Below are 20,208 nucleotides of genomic sequence, written 5' to 3' on the forward strand. Positions count from 1 at the left end.
AGCTCTCTCAGTCATCCTTCAGAGCTCAGATCAGGGTCACCTTCGCCAAGAAAGCTTCCCTATGTCCCTGCTGAGGACTCCAACAACATCCCACTAGAGAAGGGGCTGTGAGAGGAGCAGCGTCCATGCGGAGTTCTGAGAGAAAGGGTCAATTCTGGTGCTTTGGGTGTTGTACGGGGCAGGGTATGAGGGAGGCTCAGCAGGAAGATAGGACCTCAGGGTCGTCTTTAATATGAAGGAGGAGGTGCCAGCTGCCCTTGCAACAGCGGCGGTAGGGCACCACCAAGTCCGTGCCTTGAACTCCTGGCCATAGGCTGGGCCTCTGACATTCCCATGCCCAATGAGGGAAATCATGCAGAAGGTGGAGGCTGTGAGCCATAGAAAGGAAGTCCACTGGGGCGGGGGCGGGCGGAGTAATTCCTGGAAGGAAGCTCGCACCTCAGGAATCTAGTAGAGGAATACTCTAGAGACCTCTGTCCCAGGAGCCCCCACCTCCCGCCCCCAGGAAGGGGCAGGCAGGGCTGGGCCGCCATCCGGAGTTTCTGCTCCTCCTTGCGCAGGCGCAAGCCTCCTTTCACCAGCCTCTTGCCACACGTGGCACAGGCAAGAGCCGCGACTCTGGGACAACCCACTGGGCCTGTGCTGTGTTCCGTTCTCTCTGAGTCTCAGCTTTCTCCTCGGGAGAGTGAGGATGCTCCCCGGACCCCCACCCCAGGGTGTTGTGGCATCAGGAGTGGCAGAGTAATGTAACCAACTAGGGACCCGCACACACGAGACACAATCAACAGGGTCACCGGTGCAAAAAGCCTCCGCACACCGTTCCCTCCCTCCGGGGACCCCTGCCCTCTCCCATGCACATGGATGCATGTGCACGCCTGCACACACAAACACAGACATACATATACACACAGTTGCAGACACACACAAACACACTGACATATTTCAACATTGACACAGCAACAGGTACACAGTCATACAGACACACACGGAGCAGCCAGTGAGGCTGCTGACTAATACCTTTGCTGGCTTACTGGTCAGGTAGCAACATCCAGAATTGTCTGGTGCAGGCCCTGACTGGTGTGGATCAGTTGGTTGGGTGTCATCCCACAAAGTGAAGGGTCGCAGGCTCAATTCCCGGTGAGAACACATGCCTGGGTTGTGGGTTCGGTCCCCAGTAGGGGCACATGCAGGAGTCAACCATTGATGTTTCTGTCTCACATTAACATTTCAATTCTTCTCTTTCTCACTCTTTCTAAAAATAAATAAATAAAATCTTTTAAAAAAATTAATGCAGCACACCCCCCACCCCCAACCTCCTGGCAGGTGGCTCTGGGGCAGTGGCCCTGACAACAAGGACAACGAGCCTAGGAAAAGTGACACTTTCACTGGGGAGCCTTTTAGCTGAGCAGAGAGGAGGAGGGAAAGTGCTCCCGGGAGGGAAAATGGCCCCTGCAAGGGCTCGGGGTCGGAGACAAGTGTGATGCTCAGAGAACCCTGAAGGCCTTGTCTTGGGAGGGGGTTGGGGGAGCAGACAGGAGACCAGGGACCTTAGCACGGACAGCCAGGCTGAGAAACAGGCCTTGGCCTCCACCCAACGGGTGTCCAGCCTGAGCCTCTCTGGGGGCACATTTGGTGGAGGGGAAGGGACCCACTCGGGGATCAGCAGAACAAGGAGGTCCTGAAGGGCAAGGTCAGTCAGCTGTCTTACAGGGGACTAGCAAAAGGGGATCTCCACCCTGCAAACCCCCTTCTTGGAGGCGACGTCCCAGCATCCCCAAGGGGATCTGGGTTAGGTCAGAGAGCAGGTTGCGAGCCCTCAAAAGGAAGGAGGTGGGTGTCCCTGGCGCAGGTGAGGTGAGCTCTGAGTGAGACCTTGCTGGGAGTAGGGCTCCAGCCTGTGAGTCTGCCCCAAACTCCAGCAAGGACAGAGCTAGGCCCCAGATCCAACAGCCTGCCTTCACCCTCGATTCTGCCTCCTGTCCTGCCCTTAGGGACCAGGCTAGGGATTGCAGGGTGGGTGGTCTGGGTCAAGGGACTGGAGGGGTCTGGGACAGGGTACTGCAAAGGATCTGGGGTGGGCTTTTCCTCCCCAGCATAGGGGCTCTCCCACAGGGGCTGGCGTAAGCAGGACCCCGAGGTGGGCCTGTTGGGGCAGGCACGGGAGTCACTCCGCAGCTGAGCGGCAGGAGGCCGACGAGGGGTATGGAATTTCTCCTCCTCTCCTTCCACCTCCCCTCCTCACCCTTCTCCGCGACCCCACCCCCCGGGCTGCTCCGGAGCCGGCCGCCAGGCGAAGGGGAGGCTCAGGGAGGGGCCCTGGACGCCGGGCTAGGCTGGGCCCCTCCGCGGAGGCCCCGCGCAGGCAGGCCCCGCCCCGGCCTCGCACATCTGGGCTGAGAGCGCGGGGCCCACCCGGCAGCGGAGCCGGAGCGGCCATCCGGCCTGGGGGAGGGGGCGGCGGGCGGGGTGGGCGGCGCGGGGCCCCGCGCACGTCGAGGGCAGCGGCCGCCGCCCAGGGCACTGCCACAGGCTGCGTGGCCGCGATCGAGGCGGCAGGACAGAGACTGAGCTGTCGGGAGGGCGGAGGTGAGTTCTCGGGCGAGAGGCTGCTGGGCTTCCAGAGGGGAGAAAGGCGCAGAGGTTACCCATCCATCCCGTCCTGGGCTGTTGGCTGAGACCCCACCACAAACTTCCCGAGCCTGGGGGTCCGGGCTGGGGACAGATATGCAAGCCCCTCTCTCGAGCGGGGCTGCGAATGTGGGCTCCCACCCAGACTTTGGGACCCCCCACACACTCTGCAGAGTGAGGGGCTGGAGAGGCTCCTGTTCTGTGGGATGGGGGGTGGGGGCTGGTGTGGGGCTGGCGTCAGCTCCAGGGCCAAATTGTGGAGGGCACGGTCCCTAACCTAAGGTAGATACCTGGGCGGGGTGGGGTGTGTGTGTGTGTGTGTGTGTGTGTGTGTGTGTGTGTGTGATACCTGGGCGGGGCGGGGTGGTGTGTGTGTGTGTGTGTGTGTGTGTGTGTGTGTGTGTGTGTGTGTCTCGGGACACATCTTGGATTGGGGGGGTCCCAGGGCCTGTGGTCCCAGAAGTTCTAGAGCAGCTCGGCGGCCAGGGCGCCGCAGTTGCAGACTGCGGACTGGCCTCCTGACCAGAACCGCTGGTTTCTCTCTGTGAGGCTAGTTTCCGGGTCCAGGTGGGCCGGGGTCTGGGCTCCCAGCGCGACCGTGGAGCCTGTCTGTGAAGCAAGCGTGCGCGGGGGAGAGAGACTGGGAGGGAGTGAGCTCTGAAATATGGACTCCCTGTGAGCGCAAGGCAGCTGTGGAGCCCCAGAAGGTGAGGGAGGTGATGGGGCACTGATGGGGGAGGGTGGGAGGGGCTTTAGGGCCTGCGCTCTGTGGGACAGAGGTTGTTTGTGAACTGGCAGCTCCCATGATGAGGACCCATGGGGGTGGGGCAGGATGTATGGAAAGGAAAGTTGAGGACGGGAGGGGCCTCAGGAGGCCATTCCTGTCACCCCTGCCCCAGCACAGAAGGAGGCAGCCTCTCCCTGGTCTCTCTCCTGAGGGCTACTCTCCAGAGACAAGCAGGAGCAGCCTTTGGGGTTTCTGATCTGCCCCTTGGACCCTGGTTGGCCCAATCTCTGGCTTGAGAGAAATGCCTGTGGCCTCTCTTTGCCTGCTGACAGATTCCTGTCCCATTCAAGGGCTGGCAGGAGGCTGAGCAGAGAACAGGGGGTGGGAGAGGCTGGAAATCTGTAGGGAGGAGAGGGAAGCTGTAAAGTTCTGGGTGGGCTCTTTGTCCTCACAGGCAGAAGACAGGTATGTGTGGAGCTCTGAAATCCAGCAACACCACATGCCCCCAATGTTCTGGGGAGAGAGAGTACTTAGCCTTGACACCCCCGTCCCAGGAATAGATCCTTGGAGAATTCTCTCCATCAGGCAAGAAGTCCTAGGCCTCGAGATTCTGGGGGACACTCTAGGATGGGAGTCTCCAGTTTTGAGCCCCTACTCCGCCACACCCAGTGACTGATAGATCATGCTTATCAGGTAGAAGTCAGTGCCAGGAGTCATGGTGAAGCTGAAGATCAGAGGTTGATATGAGGTCAAGGGGTAGGGGTCATCAGTCCATGAGCAAGGACGGGTCAGTGCATGGGCAGAGTTAAGGACCTATGTCTGTGAGTAGGGGAGGGGTCAGGCTGGGGCCAGGGTTTGACCTGTGCTTGTAGCCAGGAAATGAAGTTACTTTGTGTAAATCAAACTGCCCCACCCAATTTTTCTCAAACCCTAAGCATCACCAGTCTGAAATTAGCAGGCCCCTGGGGCAGGGTCTACCTCACCCCATTGCCAGCCACAGACTCTGCCCAGACACAGCTTTTGGGAGCTGGGCCTCCTTAAATGTTTCTGGGTGTGTGTGCATGCTGGGGAGGTGTTCTGCAGACAGATGGGGCTGCTGACCCTTCTGCCTCCACCTCTCATTCAGCAGCATCCTCCTTCTTTTACACCAATTGACTCCGGTTTTCCCTCCTTCCCTAAAGAACGCTGAATGACTAGAATAAAACTCTCAATAAGACCAAAATCTTCTACCCTGTCTGATGTGGCTCAGTGGATTGAGTGCTGGCCTGCAAACCAAAGGGTCACCAGTTTGATTCCCAGTCAGGGCACATGCCTGGATCACAGGCTGGGTCCCCAGTGGGAGGCATGTCAGAGGCAACCACACATTGATGTTTCTCTCCCTCTCTCCTCTCTAAAAATAAATAAATAAAATCTTTAAAAAAAAAAAAACCAAACACCAAAATCTTCTGACAATTCAGAATCCACATCATGAAAGGAAAGAACATTACTCACATCTCTCTAGCTCCCTGCCTTTTCTCAACCACCTTTTTCACCTGGACTTGATCCTCACAAGCCCCCTGTGTGACCCATTTTGCAGGAAGGGCACTGAGGCACAAGAGACACAGGATACACTCCAGCCAGGTGCCATAATGGGCCCTTGCCAACTCTGAGACCCCAATGGAGGGCACTCAGTGAATCACACACCCAGAGATGGGGGGTAACTGGACCAGCCTCAGACAGCTGGGGAAATTTTAGGCACCCAGTTAAGACGTGGAATCCAACTTAGAGTGACGACTCCTGACTCTTCTTTCCTGGTAGCTCTAGACTGTTTCTGCCGCAGCTACAATAGCCTTGGTCCAGAAAATCCATTCATTCATTCATTGAACAAAGTGTGTCCCCAGCACTTAGCTCAGAACCTGGCACAAAGAAATGCTCAGTGAGTTTTTTATCAAGAATCGAAACCATTGCCTCTCCCTTGTCCCCTGATCCAATGTGTGCTGGTAAAATTTTTACATCTGACTCTGCAAAAGGAAGAAAAACCTGCTTTGTAGTGTTTGCCAATTTCTGTGGTGTAAATCCTCCCACCATGGCTGATTTCAAGCTACCAATGTGATGTTAACGAATGCGGAATTGGATAGAGATGTACAGAATCAGCTTTTGCCAGTTGGTGGGAACCAGCTCCAATACGCTACTCCATCACCCTGAACTAGGCTCCTGTCCCTGGCTCTCAAAGCCTGTACCACCCTGTCTATTTGCTTTCCCTTTTCTCAGCATCACCCAGCTGCTCTGTGAGTACCCATGATCAGCCCCTATCTTTCCCCTGATTCTGATTCTTGGACATCCAATTGTGCACCCCCAATGATAGCAGGCTTAAGCGTGTCTATAAATATCCATGGTCCTAGCCATGTGGGAGTATCCTGGACATGTCTGTGAATGACGGGGCTGAGTTGTGTGAACTGTATGTAAGCAAAGTGTATGCATGAGGGGGGGTAGCGGGGGGGGGTGAGAGTGCCCAGCTCTGTGTCTGTCAATGTTTTATTAGCAAAACTTCTTGATCAGGCCTCTGGATACATAGAGGGAGAGTGGACGCTGGGCAGCTCCCCTCAAGCTTTATGTTCCCCAGGTACTGCCCATACATCAGCTCCTGATCTCAGCCACCTTCCTGGATGTGCCAGCTCCATTCTCTTACCCTTGTGCGCTCCTCTCCCAGGCTTACCTGACTCCCACCTCATTTCCATCATTCCACAGAATGCCGCCCTGGGCCATTCAGACAGGTTTCCAGTCTCATCTAACAACCAAGATTGTCATGAAACCATAGCAGGCGTCTTGGTCTCCTCTGCCAACCCACCTTCCTCAAGTCAGCCTTTATGTGCAGGTCCTCTTCCCCGACTCTGCTCTCTCTCACGTCTCTCTCTCGGCCATATACCTCTGGCTCCTTGGCCTGTAGTGTATGTACCCTCGGGAGGATCGGAACTGCATCCAGAACACTACACCCGGAACGCTGCCCCCTTCCCGCTGCTCTCCTCCAGGGCTCTCCATCTCATCGCCCATTTCCTGGTTGGAATCAGACAGTGTCACCCCTGGCAGCTGCTTCTCCCTAATCCCTCATATCCAATCCAGCCATCCTCCCTCAGCCCTCTTGGTTTTAACCTCTAGCTTCAATGTCTCCACTTCTGTCTCAAGATACACAGCCATGACCACTGTCACCCGGAGCCCTGCTTCCATATAGGCCCTCTGTAATCCACACTCCCCGAACGGCGAGAGGGACTTGAAAAAATGCAAATCTAGTCATGCCCCCACCTCCGCTGTGCCAGCTCAAACCTCTCAAGGTTTGCTGTTGCCCTTCATGTAAAAGCAAATCTAAAATAGGGCCCGGCGGGCCTGCCTGCAGGGTCAGGCCAGCGCAGCCACTCTCTCCAGCCTTACCACGCTCCGCTTTCTGCCTCGCTCGTTTCCAGCTGGGACCTTGACAGCCTCGTTTGTAATTTCAAATTCACTTGGGTGATTATCTGATTATAATCGGTCCCCCTCTCAAGGCTGGCGGCCCCTGGGGCAGATACAGGGTCTCCCTGGGTCTCCGATATCCCCATCACTTGGCACAGAGTGGGCACCGAAAAAATTTAGGAGCATCCTGATTTCAACAAAGCAGCTGTTAAAAAAGACCTTTTTGAGACAAGTGGGGACTGTGGGACTGGTCATTACATGAGATTAAGGAATTATTGTTAATTTTGTTACACATGACAAGGGTGTTCTGGCAACGTTTTTTAGAGTATCTGTTGCAAAGACATACTGAAGAATTTATAGGTGAAAAGAACATGATGGATGGGATTTGCTTCAAAAGACTCCAGCCAAAAGTAAATAAATAAAACATTCAATGAGGGAACAACGGAACAAATAAATGCCATTCTGCATGTCTGTTCCTGTTCACAGCCCCAGGGCCTGCAAAGATGCTGGCTGTCCCGGAGCTGGGCCTGCAGGGGCTATACATCGGTAAGAGCCCCCTCGCCTACACCCCCACCCACCACCCCACTCTCCCCAGCACCGAGACGCGCCCTGATCCATACGGGGTGCCTTTCCCAGAAGTTCCTGAGTGTATGTGTGTGCAGGGAGGGTTGGTGCACACAGGACTGTGTATGTGCGTGTGTGTGCATTTGTCTGTACTTCACACATGTATGCACACAGGACGTATCTGTTTATGGGACCCCCTGCATGTCTATTAGTGTGCGTGTGCAGAGCAGTTCTGTGTGCAAAGGATCGTATGCACATGCAGGTTTTGTGCAGGGTCTGTGTGCACAGGACCTGGTGTGAGTGTGTGTGTGCATGTGTCTGTCTGTCTGTCCGTGGGCTGATCACTGTGCCCAGGACCTGGAGTGAGAGTGTGTATGTTGACAAGTAGGACTGCGTGCACAGAGTTCTCTGTGTGTCTGTGCATCTGCCGGTGGCCTCTCTGCAGGCGTGGGAAGCCAGGAGGCAGGAGGGACACTCCTCAGGAAGTCCACTCACAAAGACCTGGTGGGCTGGGCCTTCCTTCCTGCCTCCCTTCCCAGGCTCAAGCCACACAGCGACTTGGCCCCTCAAGCTGGAGCTGGTGGCAGGGCCTAAGCCCATGCTGGCCACCCGAGAAAAGGGAGCCCTGAGGGTGTCCCTGCCCTCTCCAGCACCCCAAGAGAGACTCCAGCTCTGTCCAGGCACTTTCTAGAGTCCCCCACATTATCAACCCCTCACATATGTTCTCAGGGTGCCCCAAGGCCAGGAAGGACTGGGAGCTGTCAGGGCCACATGCCAGGGCAGCCGCTGAGGGAGCACAGGCCTCGAGCCTGGCTCAGCCTGAAGACAGACAGACCAGTTTGCTTTGGCCTTGGGTCTTCATGCCAGACCCCATCTGCCTCCTTATGCCCATACGTGCATCTCAGGGGAGCCCCGTCCTCCTCTCAGGGGCCCTTAGCAAAGCCCACTGCGGTGGTGACAGGCCACCAGCCACACCTGGGGGATGTCCAGCCAGGCAGACCCCTGAGCTGCCTGAGCCTCCAATCTAGGCTTTGAGCTGACTTCTGAGGGCTGTGCTGCTTCCTCCCACCAAAGGTTCAGCTCAGCCTGGGCCTGTGAGAGGATCTCAGTGGGGCCCGTGCCCCCTGACGCTGGCTCCAGGTGTGGGGGGGGGCGGGAACGACTTGGGATCCACTTCCTGGTTTTGTGGACACCCCTCAGCATAGGGCTGGGCTGGGGGAGGTGCTGCCCCACGTTGATTCTCACCAGGCAGCCAGCTGGGCCTGTCCTTGGCCCTTGGGGGGTGCGGAGATGGGGGCTGCTTCCTCAGGTTCTGATTAGAACCATGAGCAGCGAGGTTTGACGTTCTCTCAACTTTTCTGGTTCCTCCACCCACCCCGTCTCTCCTGCCCTTCTATTTTCAAACTCAGTCTCCCCCAACCCCACCCAAGAAATGCTTCCCTGTCTCTCCATCCCCCACTGTGTCTGAGGGATGCTGGCGGAGATGAGCAGTTCCCAAGTGAGGCATGGGTCATCCTCCAGGAATGGCCGCCTCTCACTGAAGATAAGCCTCTAGCCTGCTCCTGCCTCCGCTGTCCCTGCCTCAGTCTCATCCCTCCTCCCCTCCCGCCCAGTCCCCGTTCCTCAGCAGGGTACCCCTTGCCTTGGCCCAGCAAGGGCTGATAGGAGAACCTCCCAGGCCTGGGGCCCAGCCGCCAGCCCCCTACCCTGACTATGCCAGAGTGACTTGCCCTCTCTTTGCAGGCTCCAGCCCAGAGCGGTCCCCAGTTCCCAGCCCACCCGGCTCCCCAAGGACCCAGGAAAGCTGTGGCATTGCCCCCCTCACGCCCTCCCAGTCTCCAGTAAGTCTGGAGTGGGGATCTGGGTGGTGGGTGGCCTGGGGGGTGTGGGGGGTGGCTGCTCCAGAGAGCAAGGCCTGGTATCTGACGCAGCCCTGACAGGGGCCTCCGTGCCTCCTGCCCCGGCGCACTCAAGCCATGCTCTCTGCCGAAAGGTGACATTAAGTGACCTTGGACCATAGGGGTAACAATTCTACTGAGGTGAGCCCCACATACTAACACCCCAACATCCCCCTCCAGGATGACACCCAGGGGCCTTTGCAGTGAGCCTCCTGGGACAGCTGTATTTCTGAGCATATTTTTTCTAAGATCTGCACTGGGCCTCCCAGAGTTGCTCTCCCTCCTGTCAACTACAGCCCCACCTGAGTATGAGTTATCTCTGGGGAAGAGGAGGCATGTTGTTAAAAAATATAGTTTGGAAATTTCTAACTTGAAGTATCCAGGACATAACCCTCCCCCAAGCTCCCTGGGTCATCTCACCCCAGATGGCCTCACCCTCGTTATCCAGCCTGGGGACCCTTTGTTCCCAGGGGGCCCAGGCCTGGCCTAGGACCCCCTAGGAGAAGGCAGGGACTACTCTGGGCACGTGCACAGGGCCTCTCTCCTCTGCCACAAAACCGACAGCCTGGTTGTGTCGCTGTGGCCACAAAGAGCAAGAGGGTCAAATGTATACAGGCCCATGTGCTATGAAGCTGTCAGGAGGAGCATAATTGCTCCCAGCTGGGCCCAGGCTGTGACACGGTGTGAGAGGGGGGTGGGGCTAAGGCAGTACAGACAGAAGGTGGGCAGAGAACCAGAAGCAGGAAAGCAGGGGCTTGAGCCAAAAGCTGCCCAAGGCTACCTAAGAGACAGTTGACATCTCCAGGGATCAGCCTGGAGCCTGGAAAGGGAGAGGAGCCCAGGCAGGCGGGCGGGTGGGAGGGGGTGAACCAGGGCTGGTCTGGATCATAGCCAGGGGAGGGCAGGGCTTCTGTGGACAGTCAGCCTGGCCCTTGGGCTGCTCCTTGACTCTAGAACTTGCATTTGCAGAAGCCTGAGGCCCGAGCCCCCCAGCAGGCCTCCTTCTCTGTGGTGGTGGCCATCGACTTTGGTACCACATCCAGTGGCTATGCCTTCAGCTTTGCCAGTGACCCTGAGGCCATCCACATGATGAGGTAAGGGCCGCTGGGCTGGGAGATGGGGGTGGGGGACGTCCTCACACCCTGGGATGGGCCTGGTCCCAGAAGTACTGCCAGCGAGGAGACATGGGGCACCCTGAGAGCTCCTTCCACTCTAGGCTCCCCTCTGGGGCCAAAGGTTGGAGGCGGGCCCCAGGCCTGGGCCCTCAGCCTCTCCTGCGGCAGCCCTCTGCCCTCTGCAGGAAATGCTGGGCTCTATCTTAATTTTAAAACAATTTCTTGAGCTAAACATATAATAAAATATACAGATATCTGGGCTTGTGTACAAACACATACACACATATGTGTATATACATGTGTTTGTTTAAAATAAAAGTGGGTTATCATACAATTTGCCTTATTTTAAACCTTCAACACTTTTGTAGACGATTCACGTCAATACATAGAGTTATCACTTTCTTTTAGAGTTGCCTAGTATTTCATCCTATGAATGTGTCACAATGTATCCATTCTTCCGCTGACCATTTTGGGGAGTCCTCTAACTTTTCACTATTTCAAAAAGTGCTGCAATGAGTTCCCTTCCTTGAAAACTTGTGCTGGAATTTGTATGGGGCAGATTCCTAGGTCCAGTGTTTCAAATGGAAAACAAGGACGTGAAGCATCAGAGGGTTAGCCTGGTTGACACAAGTCACACAGTTGTTATGAAAGAGATGTTTGAAAAATCTATTCTGATGTCAAGTTTTGTTTATACAAAACATTTCTTTGAATGCTCCCTCCAGACCTGCAGACCCTGATCCTTTGAATGTATGTTAGCAGGGCACCAGCCAATAGGTGGAGCTATAGGAGACCCCCCCCCCCCCCCCCCCCCCCCCCCGAGCTCCCAACCCAGACTGGAATGGGGGATCGGGGAGCTTCCCCAGGGCCTGCAGGACTGGATGGAAGGGTGGATGGAGAGACAGACAGAAAGGTCATTGCCGCAAAGATAAAGGGACGTGACCTTCGTGAGCCTGGACTGTTATTCCCCTTTCTCTGCTCCCTCCACCACCACAGGAAGCCACAAAGGCCCTGAGCACTCAGAGCCCTCTAGGAGTTAGCACACAGCAGCCAAGGCCAAGCTGGGTCCTGTGCTGCAGCCAAGGACACTGTCTCTGTCCTGCGCAGGTGTCAATCATAGGAAATCACTGGGGGGAATTCTGGTCTCTTCCCAAGCTCTCCCCACCCCCTACCAGCCACCAAGTCCCATCATTTCTGTCTCCCTTAATATCTCTGGAGTACCCCTCCACTCCTCTCTATGGCCACCATCCTCTCTCCCCTGGATAGTTTTTCTTCTCTGTCCTCCCTCCCCTCCAGCCTGTTGCTACATGGGGACCAGTGACCTTTCTAAAGGCAGTTATGGTCATGCCTTTTCACTCCCCGACCTAAACCCCGCCAAGACAGAATTCTGATACGGCATTTGATATTCTTCCTTAGCTACCTTTACACTCCTGCATTTTCTCCTGCTGCACAGTGAGCTAACCTGCAGCTAGTTCTCCTGTTCTTTCACACCACGAAGCTTTTCCACATACTGATCCTTCTGCCTGGATCCCCAGCTCCTTCCCAAAGGGCCACAGTGGCGAGCTGGCCTGGGGTGGTCGGGGCATCAGGGACGGCAGAAGAAGGAGGGAGGATTTTCCAGGCCAGAGAACTGGGAGTTCTGGGTCGAGGTCCGGATGCACCTGTGTACAGGGAGTTTGAAATCTCATTCAGGTTTTTGGGGATCTGGCAGCGGTGCAATCAACTGGGGTGTAGCTGCTGAGGTGGGTCAGATAGGAACGTCATGAACGCCTTGAGGGAGCTTGGCTGTGGAAGATGGCCTTGAGCAGGGCAAACCCGCTGGCCGTGAGGAGGCCTCCGCGAGGGGGCTGGAGGGACACACCAGGAAGCCAGGCCCAAGTGGATGGTTGGGTGCTGGCTTGCTGCTGCACGTGAGGAGTGCAGGGAGACGAGGCCAAATACTTCTTGAAAGCGGGGACTGAGAATGTTGGCTGGATCCCGTGGCCCCATGGATAGGGAGGATCCTATAAGAGTATTATCATTCATGGAGGTTTAACTGGATGCCAAGTACCATCCACATCTTCACAAGAACCCTGAGAGGCAGGTACTATTATTCCTATTTCACAAGCGGGAAGACTGAGACTGGGAGAAGCTAAGTGGCCTGCCAAGGTCACATGGTTTGTCCCAGAGCCATCGTCCAACCCCAAGAAGAAAGGGTTGCTTCTGGCCCCGCTGACAGCCCTGTGTCTCTGCAGGAAATGGGAAGGCGGGGACCCAGGTGTGGCGCACCAGAAGACACCCACCTGCCTCCTGCTGACCCCGGAGGGTGCCTTTCACAGCTTTGGCTACACTGCCCGTGATTACTACCACGATCTAGACCCTGAGGAGGCACGGGACTGGCTCTACTTCGAGAAGTTCAAGATGAAGATCCACAGCGCCACTGTGAGTCACACTCTGGCTCAGGACCAGCTCCAGACTGGGAAGTGGGGCCAGGAAGAGAAGGGGCAGGCTTAAGGGAGGGTGGGCAAAGCCGAAGCGGGAGGAGAGGCGGGGTGTGGTGGCTTAAGGGGGCGGAGCTTGGAAGTGAAGAAAGGGTGGAGGCGGGACTGAGGGGCGAGGCTAGGGTTAGAAGAGGGGCGGGGCTCAAGAGGGCCTGGGGACAGAACTAATGTGAGATTAGAGTCCAGATGGGACGAGGCCCAATGGGGGAAGCACCAGGAAATGGGGTGATTTTAAGAGAGGGGTCGTCAGGAAATGGGGGCAGAACTATAGCCTCCTGCAGAGTTGCTGTGTCCCTGCCAGGATCTCACCTTGAAGACGCAGCTGGAGGCGGTAAATGGAAAGAAAATGCCTGCCCTTGAGGTGTTCGCCCATGCCCTGCGCTTCTTCAAGGAGCATGCCCTTCAGGTGCGCGTGGCTCCGTCACTGCCCACACCCGTCAAGGGACCCCCAGGTCCATCCTTTCCCCTTAGCCCATCCCTTGCCCATCTGATGGGTAGCCACTGTCAGAGGTCACCTCCTCCAGTCTCCTGCCCTCCTGTCTTGTAGAGCCTGTTACCAGGCATACAGGTGTTGGTGGAGGGAGTAGTGTTAGGATTTTTCCAGCTCCAGTGGGAAGTCCTTCCTGAGGCTTGACTATAGAGGGCTGAAGACACGGCCCCCCCCGCCCCCGCCCGCCACCAACCCAAGCCAGCTAGTTTTCTCACTGCCCCCTCCTGCTCCAGGAGCTGAGAGAGCAGTGCCCATCGCTGCCAGAGAAGGACACTGTGCGCTGGGTGTTGACGGTGCCCGCCATCTGGAAACAGCCAGCCAAGCAGTTCATGCGGGAGGCTGCCTACCTGGTGAGGACACGCAGGCAGCACAGTGGACACTGCTCCTCCGCACAGGGCCCCAGGGATGGCCCCACACATACCTTCATTCACCCCACCACTCGGGGGCCCACAGATTCGTGGTGTGAAGACCTCCACATTCCTGACTGGGCGTTTTGGAGGGTTGTTGCCACTGGGGGGTGGGGCGGGCTGCAGGAAGAGGGCTGAGGGACAAGAGGCACAGCCCTGGCCAGCTTAGCCAGGGTCTTAAGTCAGGTTTCCTGAAAGCAGAGCCCAAGAAGGGGATTCATGTGCATTGGTCTATTGAAGAGGGGCTCTCAGGAGAAATGGGGTGAGAAGCAGGACAGGAGAAGGAGCTGAGTAGGGATGTGGTCTCAGCTGGAGCCTGGCCTCAGCCTGATCCCATGAAGAGCTCTGGAGGGAGAACTGCACCCCGAAGTTGGCCGTGGTGCGGCAAGGGGGCCGGTTTTTTGTGCATCCATATCAGAGTGTCGCTAGTTACTGGGGGGAAGCAGGGATCCTCCGCAAGTGAGGTGGCCCCCATTCAGCTGAGGGCAGCTCTCCAGAGAAGAGGGCAGCTGTGAGCCAACAGCAGCCAATACTCCCAGTAGCTGGGCAAGGCTTGGAGGACATCCGCTTGAGCCAGCATCAGTATTTTCAGGAACACCACCCCCACCATGGCCCCAACCACTGTAAGTTCTTAAGCACAGAAAATAGGACTATGAGACTAGGAAGAGAGGTGATCTGGGCCAACGTTTGCTGGTTTTCCTGCCATGAGAGATAACCAAAGATCTGGAGAAAGGATGGGTGCAGCTCAGGAACCCCCTCTCCAGCAGAGACGGGGAGAAAAGGGGATACAGCCTTCCAGAGCAGACTGACTGCTTGGTCCTGACCCTCGGCCCTTGGGGACACCCTTGGACTTACAAAAGGGATCTCAGGCCTGCCTGTAGACCCCTTGGAAGATACCAGGGCCACCAACCTACACACACTTACCCATGAGTCAGGCATGCCCCAGGTGCCTCCACTTGTCCCTGGGAAGCGCTAACCCTGAGCCTAGCGGACATACCCCTGCAAAGACCAAAGTGGAAGCAAGGCGGTGCCCGGCCAGAACAAACAGCCCTCCAACCATAGTGCCCCTCCTCCTGCCAGTTTACCCACCCTGTTTCCTCCCACACTGTTCCCCGGCTGCCAGCTCAGGAAGGGCTGGTCCTGGGCAGGAAGTGTCAATACCTACCCATCCCCACTCCCCGCCCCGTCAGAATCCAGGGAATCCCACAAAACCATAAAGGACTTTCCACAGGGATTCCCCCATCCCGATGCAGGAAGTAACAGCTCCCAAGTGTTTTTCTCCCACAGCTAACCTGTCTTGTGGTGCCTGGAATTTCACCATTAGATTTCCTTCCTCCTCTGTTAGATTCCCCAGGAACAAAGTGCTCCTGGGAGTGAGGAGGCCTGTGGCCACTGTCTGACACAAGCCTGGTGGAGGAGGGGGATTTTAGTGGGCCAAAGGGCCCCCCGTCTCCTTTGATTGATGGTCTGCCCATTACTCACCCCCACACACATACACACACTGTGCTAGAGTCTCCACTAACCCCCTCGGCCAGTGCCCTGCTGGCCAGCCAGCCCTTCTTCTGTGAAGGGGACCTTGTTGCAGCCCAGGCCGCCTTGGGCAGCTCAGAGGGGCAGGTCCCAGGCACTCTAGGTTTTCACTCTGTCTAGGGTCTCTTCCTGCTGGGTAACCCCATGGTATTCCTGGCCACGGCCATGCCCCTGCCCAGCTTGATCAGAGGATGGGTGTGAGGCAGCTCCAGATTTGTGCAGAATGAGGGGCCTGAGAGGTCTAGCATGAGTGGGGTGTGATGGGCAGGAGGTGGGAGCCCCACAGGCCGTCGCCTGCCCCGGGTGCCATCTTAGGTGTGACAGCCCATGGCGCTCCTGGCCCTGCCCACGACCTATCCCCAGGCTGGTCTGGTGTCGAGAGAGAATGCAGAGCAACTACTCATCGCCCTGGAGCCTGAGGCCGCCTCTGTCTACTGCCGCAAGCTGCGTCTGCACCAGCTCCTAGACCTGAGCAGCCGGGCCCCAGGCAGCGGGCGCCTGGGCGAGCGCCGCTCCATCGACTCCAGCTTCCGACAAGGTGAGCCACCGCCAGTGCTGGGCTTGGAGACAGTCGCCCTGAAGGATCAGAGGGTCACTGAGACCAGAATCTCAGTCATGTGCAGCATGAAGAAGAGGCCCCCTACCCTGGAAAAGCCCCATCCGAGGGCAGAGGTTTCACCTTGCCCTAAAAGAACGCTGTCTGAGGAGGGTAGGACTCAGCCTGGCCCTGAATCTGGAAGTCTGGTGGGACGCTTGGGTACTGGGCAAAGGAGGAAGTCGGCCCCCACCCTGAGCCAAAGGGGAGGTCTGCAGGACCTTTCCCCTGAACACTCATTCACGCCTCCCCTTCCCTTCTGGCACACCGGCTGTTCCCCACCCCTCACATCAGCCCCAAGCTCCTGCTGCCAGGACCAAGCACTGAGGCAGCTATAGTCAACCTTGTTTACCACGACAGGGAGAGATTCCAAGTCCTGAGCTCCCTGGATCCCCCAAGACCTACCCGCACACACACACAGCTCCTCGAGACCCTAACCCTGACTTTGCCACAGCCTGAGCCCTGGTCCTGCTGCCAGAAATACTTCCCCTCAGCTGTTGGTTACAGAGCACGAGATTACCTCATCGGCTTTCCCCAGACCCCTTGGGGTCAGCACTGCCCTCTCCCACTTAGGAGTGGGGCCGGAGCTTCGGGAACACTAGCTGCTTCAGGTGCTCATGGAGGGTGTTGTCAGCAGGATGAGGATTGAGTGTGGTAGCTGAGGCACCTCCTCCTAACCTTGCTGTCCTGCTGTCCTTCGACCCCCAGCCCGTGAGCAGCTGCGAAGGTCCCGTCACAGCCGCACGTTCCTGGTGGAGTCGGGGGTCGGAGAGCTGTGGGCAGAGATGCAAGCAGGTGCGGAGATGGGGAGATGGCGGGATATGCCTTGGGCCCTATGGGGCACCATATACTGAGAGCAGGAAGGGAACATTCACGAAGTTGCCTCCAGCCCCTGGAAATCCCACTCCTCCCTCCTCCATCTGCTATACCTAACCTGGCAGCCCCTTCGCAGTGATGTGCACCCCTACCCCACTCAGAGCTATGCCCCTAACTCACGCTTCTCCCCAAGGAATTCTCCAGAAGGAATTTGAGAGCCCTGGACCATTCCCCTACACACATCTTGTGCCCCTACCTGGTGGCCTTAGGTTCAAGCACCTGAAGCTTCTTACACCTCCACATTGCCACCCCAAGCAAGACTCTGGGGCAGGGCTGGAGGCTGGTAGGGAGGGGGCACAGGGCTGAGGATGCAAGGCAGGCCGCGAGCGTGTGCCCATGCTCGCTGCTGCAGGAGACCGCTACGTGGTGGCAGACTGCGGAGGTGGCACAGTGGACCTGACCGTGCACCAGCTGGAGCAGCCCCATGGCACCCTCAAGGAGCTCTACAAGGCGTCGGGTGAGTAGGCAGGCAGCGCCCTTGACACCCAGCCCACCAAAGCCCCCTGGCCGCGGAGTCTGCACTGACTTCCTCTTCACCTTCCGGCTCCACCTAAGGTGGTCCCTATGGCGCAGTGGGCGTGGACCTGGCCTTTGAGCAGCTGCTGGGTCGTATCTTCGGTGAGGACTTCATCGTCACCTTCAAAAGGCAACGGCCAGCAGCCTGGGTGGATCTGACCATCGCCTTCGAAGCCCGCAAACGCACAGCAGGCCCTCACCGTGCAGGGGCGCTCAACATCTCACTGCCCTTCTCCTTTATTGACTTCTACCGCAAGCAGCGAGGCCACAACGTGGAGACAGCCCTGCGCAGGAGCAGGTGGGCCCCGGGGACAGGGTGTGAGGAGGAGGAACGCCCCGACGAGGGAGGGTGCGAGGGAGGGTGCGGGCTGCAAGGGGCAGTGGGAGTCAGCCTGAAGCACCTCTCGCACACCTCTGGCCAGCCCGGCGGCAGGAGGAGGTGCATGAGTAGCCCAGCTGGGATTCACAGCCCCAACTGGGGCCAGAGAATCACGGACCCCGGGAAAGGGCCAACGTCTATCTCCTCCCTGCCCTCCAGCCACATGCGCAGACACACGCGCGCGCGCACACACACACACACACACACCCATGCCAGGACAGGAGGCAAGGGGAGGCCCCCTCCTGGAACTGTATGCCTGGAACAGAAGCTGGCCCTGACTAAAGCCCTGCTGGAATGACACACAACGTGCAGTCAGTGCCCAGGCATATCGGCCTGGAGCCGCGGTGGGACCCAGGACACTGACACATGGGCCTGTGCCGCTTTCACCTGCAGCGTGAACTTCGTGAAGTGGTCTTCCCAGGGGATGCTCAGGATGTCTTGCGAGGCCATGAATGAGCTCTTTCAGCCCACAGTCAGCGGGATCATCCAGCACATAGGTGAGCACCTGAGCTTGGGTACTCCGTTTACCCCCGCATACACCCCCAGACATGAGAATCACTGCCACTATTAGTGCCTGAGAACCTCCACACACCCATACACTGGAATGAGACCCACAATCACCTAGGACGCCTGGAGGAGTCAGTGCATTGGGGATTAAGAGCTAGGAGAGATGAGTAGTCTTGCCAAGTTAAATGATCTCTGGTGCCTCAGTTTTCCAATTCATAAAATGGGGTGATAGCATTGGGTTCCCAAAACTGTTATCACAGGGGATAAAATAAGCTGAGGTATCTAGAGAGTGACCTCAATGTCTTGCAAGCAGTAGGCATAGCCTCCTCTCAGGTCCTCCATCTGCGGGGAGGGGGTGTATTGTTGGGGAGGCCGGGAGCCCTTTAGTGAAAGCGCTCACTGTTTTCCTTCATCAAAACTGAACAACCGTTTTATAGTTGAAATGGCCAGTTTCTAATTGCCAAGGCAGGTGGAGGCGAGGTGCCAGCGCCCTCCGCAGCTCACACGTCCCTCTCCTCCCCTACCCTCCTTCTTACCCCACCTCCCCACCCCATCCCGCAGAGGCGCTGCTGGCGCGGCCAGAGGTGCAGGGTGTGAAGTTGCTGTTCCTGGTGGGCGGCTTTGCCGAGTCGGCTGTGTTGCAGCACGCGGTGCAGACCGCGCTGGGCCCCCGCGGCCTGCGCGTGGTGGTCCCGCACGACGTGGGCCTCACCATCCTCAAGGGCGCCGTGCTGTTCGGGCAGGCGCCAGGCGTGGTGAGAGTGCGCCGCTCGCCTCTCACCTACGGCGTGGGCGTGCTCAACCGCTTTGTAGACGGGCGCCACCCTCCGGACAAGCTGCTGGTCCGCGACGGCCGCCGCTGGTGCACCGACGTTTTTGAGCGCTTCGTAGCGGCGGAGCAGTCGGTGGCCCTAGGCGAGGAGGTGCGCCGCAGCTACTGCCCCGCACGCCCAGGCCAGCGGCGCGTGCTCATCAACCTGTACTGCTGCGCTGCCGAGGATGCACGCTTCATCACCGACCCGGGCGTGCGCAAGTGTGGGGCACTCAGCCTCGAGCTCGAACCCACGCCCTCCGACGGTGGCCCCGCGGGTACGCCCCCGGGCCGCCGCGAGATACGTGCCGCCATGCAGTTTGGGGACACCGAGATTAAAGTTACCGCCGTCGACGTCAGCACCAACCGCTCGGTGCGCGCCACCATCGACTTTCTTTCCAATTGAAGGCTGTGCCAAGTGGGCTCTGCCTGGCCCCGCCCTCCTGCCGGGGCAGCTGAGGTCTCAGAGGGGTGGGTAAAATCGCATCCAGAAGCTCTGGCTTTGCGAGTGGGCCCCGGTCCGCTGACTGTAAGGCTGAAGGGCTCTGCCAAGGACTGAGGTCAAGGAGACTTGATCTGCGCTCCCACAGGGAACACGTGACTCTGAATGCAGAATGTACCAGAAGACTGGACCCTGGCCTGAACTCGGTGCGGGGGTGGAGGGTGGGGAGTGGATGCAGTTGGGAGGGAGAGCCAAAGCAAGGCTGCTACAGGAGGGGCGGCAGGAGGAAGGAGGTTTGCTGGGCCTGGGCCTGAAGGGCCGAGTGCACTGACTGAGGGACTCAGCCCACACAGGCAGCTGGGAAGAGCAGCCCTGGGCCGCAGAAAAATGACTGGAAGCTGACACGAGGGACAAGGGCAGGCAGTAGGACCTTCCAGGGTATGGTGCTGACCACCCAAGTACAAATGTTAATTGTAGAAAGGGCAGTGGCATGCTAATAAGGAGGGTACAAGGTGAAGGCACTTATGAGGGAATGCAGGGGTAGCATGCCGGGACCGGCTCTGCTCCAGGAGAGATGACTCATTCTGGGAAAACCCCAAGGCTGCCTGTGAATGACCCACTTGAACCCTATCCCAGCCATAAAACGGGGGCGGGGGGGGGGCGGCGCCCTAGGACGACAAGGGGGAACAATACTAAGGACTGATCTCAACTCTGCCATTCGACTCAATGTGCCATTATGCCCACCCCCAACATGCAACAGCCCTATCTGCCCAAGGTGACAATAAAGCATTTGTGCTGGTTCCTCACTAGAGGGGACCCCAGT

General features: G+C 57.7%; 1 protein-coding gene across 1 annotated transcript; it reads left to right on the forward strand.

Moving 5' to 3' along the window:
- Window positions 1-2,497: 2,497 nt before the first annotated feature.
- Window positions 2,498-20,017, forward strand: HSPA12B (heat shock protein family A (Hsp70) member 12B). Its single transcript, XM_054573978.1, has 13 exons — window positions 2,498-2,586; window positions 7,265-7,324; window positions 9,086-9,183; window positions 10,210-10,334; window positions 12,587-12,773; window positions 13,134-13,238; window positions 13,556-13,672; window positions 15,623-15,797; window positions 16,563-16,649; window positions 17,083-17,187; window positions 17,286-17,544; window positions 18,019-18,122; window positions 18,694-20,017. The coding sequence occupies exons 2-13, from the start codon at window positions 7,282-7,284 to the stop codon at window positions 19,347-19,349; spliced, it is 2,061 nt and encodes a 686-aa protein (XP_054429953.1). The 5' UTR covers window positions 2,498-2,586; window positions 7,265-7,281; the 3' UTR covers window positions 19,350-20,017.
- The last annotated feature ends 191 nt before the right edge of the window (window positions 20,018-20,208 follow it).

The sequence above is a fragment of the Pteronotus mesoamericanus genome, unplaced genomic scaffold, assembly GCF_021234165.1.
Source record: "Pteronotus mesoamericanus isolate MK-2021 breed Mesoamerican mustached bat unplaced genomic scaffold, CSHL_Meso_final contig_25, whole genome shotgun sequence".
Lineage (NCBI taxonomy): Eukaryota > Metazoa > Chordata > Mammalia > Chiroptera > Mormoopidae > Pteronotus > Pteronotus mesoamericanus.

Excerpts from the sequence above, each read along its gene's own strand:
- HSPA12B (XM_054573978.1), top strand. The coding sequence starts at position 7,282 with ATGCTGGCTGTCCCGGAGCTGGGCCTGCAGGGGCTATACATCG. Across the intron at positions 9,184-10,209 it reads TCACGCCCTCCCAGTCTCCA|AAGCCTGAGGCCCGAGCCCC; the intron begins GTAAGTCTGGAG and ends TTGCATTTGCAG. Across the intron at positions 16,650-17,082 it reads GTGGGCAGAGATGCAAGCAG|GAGACCGCTACGTGGTGGCA; the intron begins GTGCGGAGATGG and ends TCGCTGCTGCAG.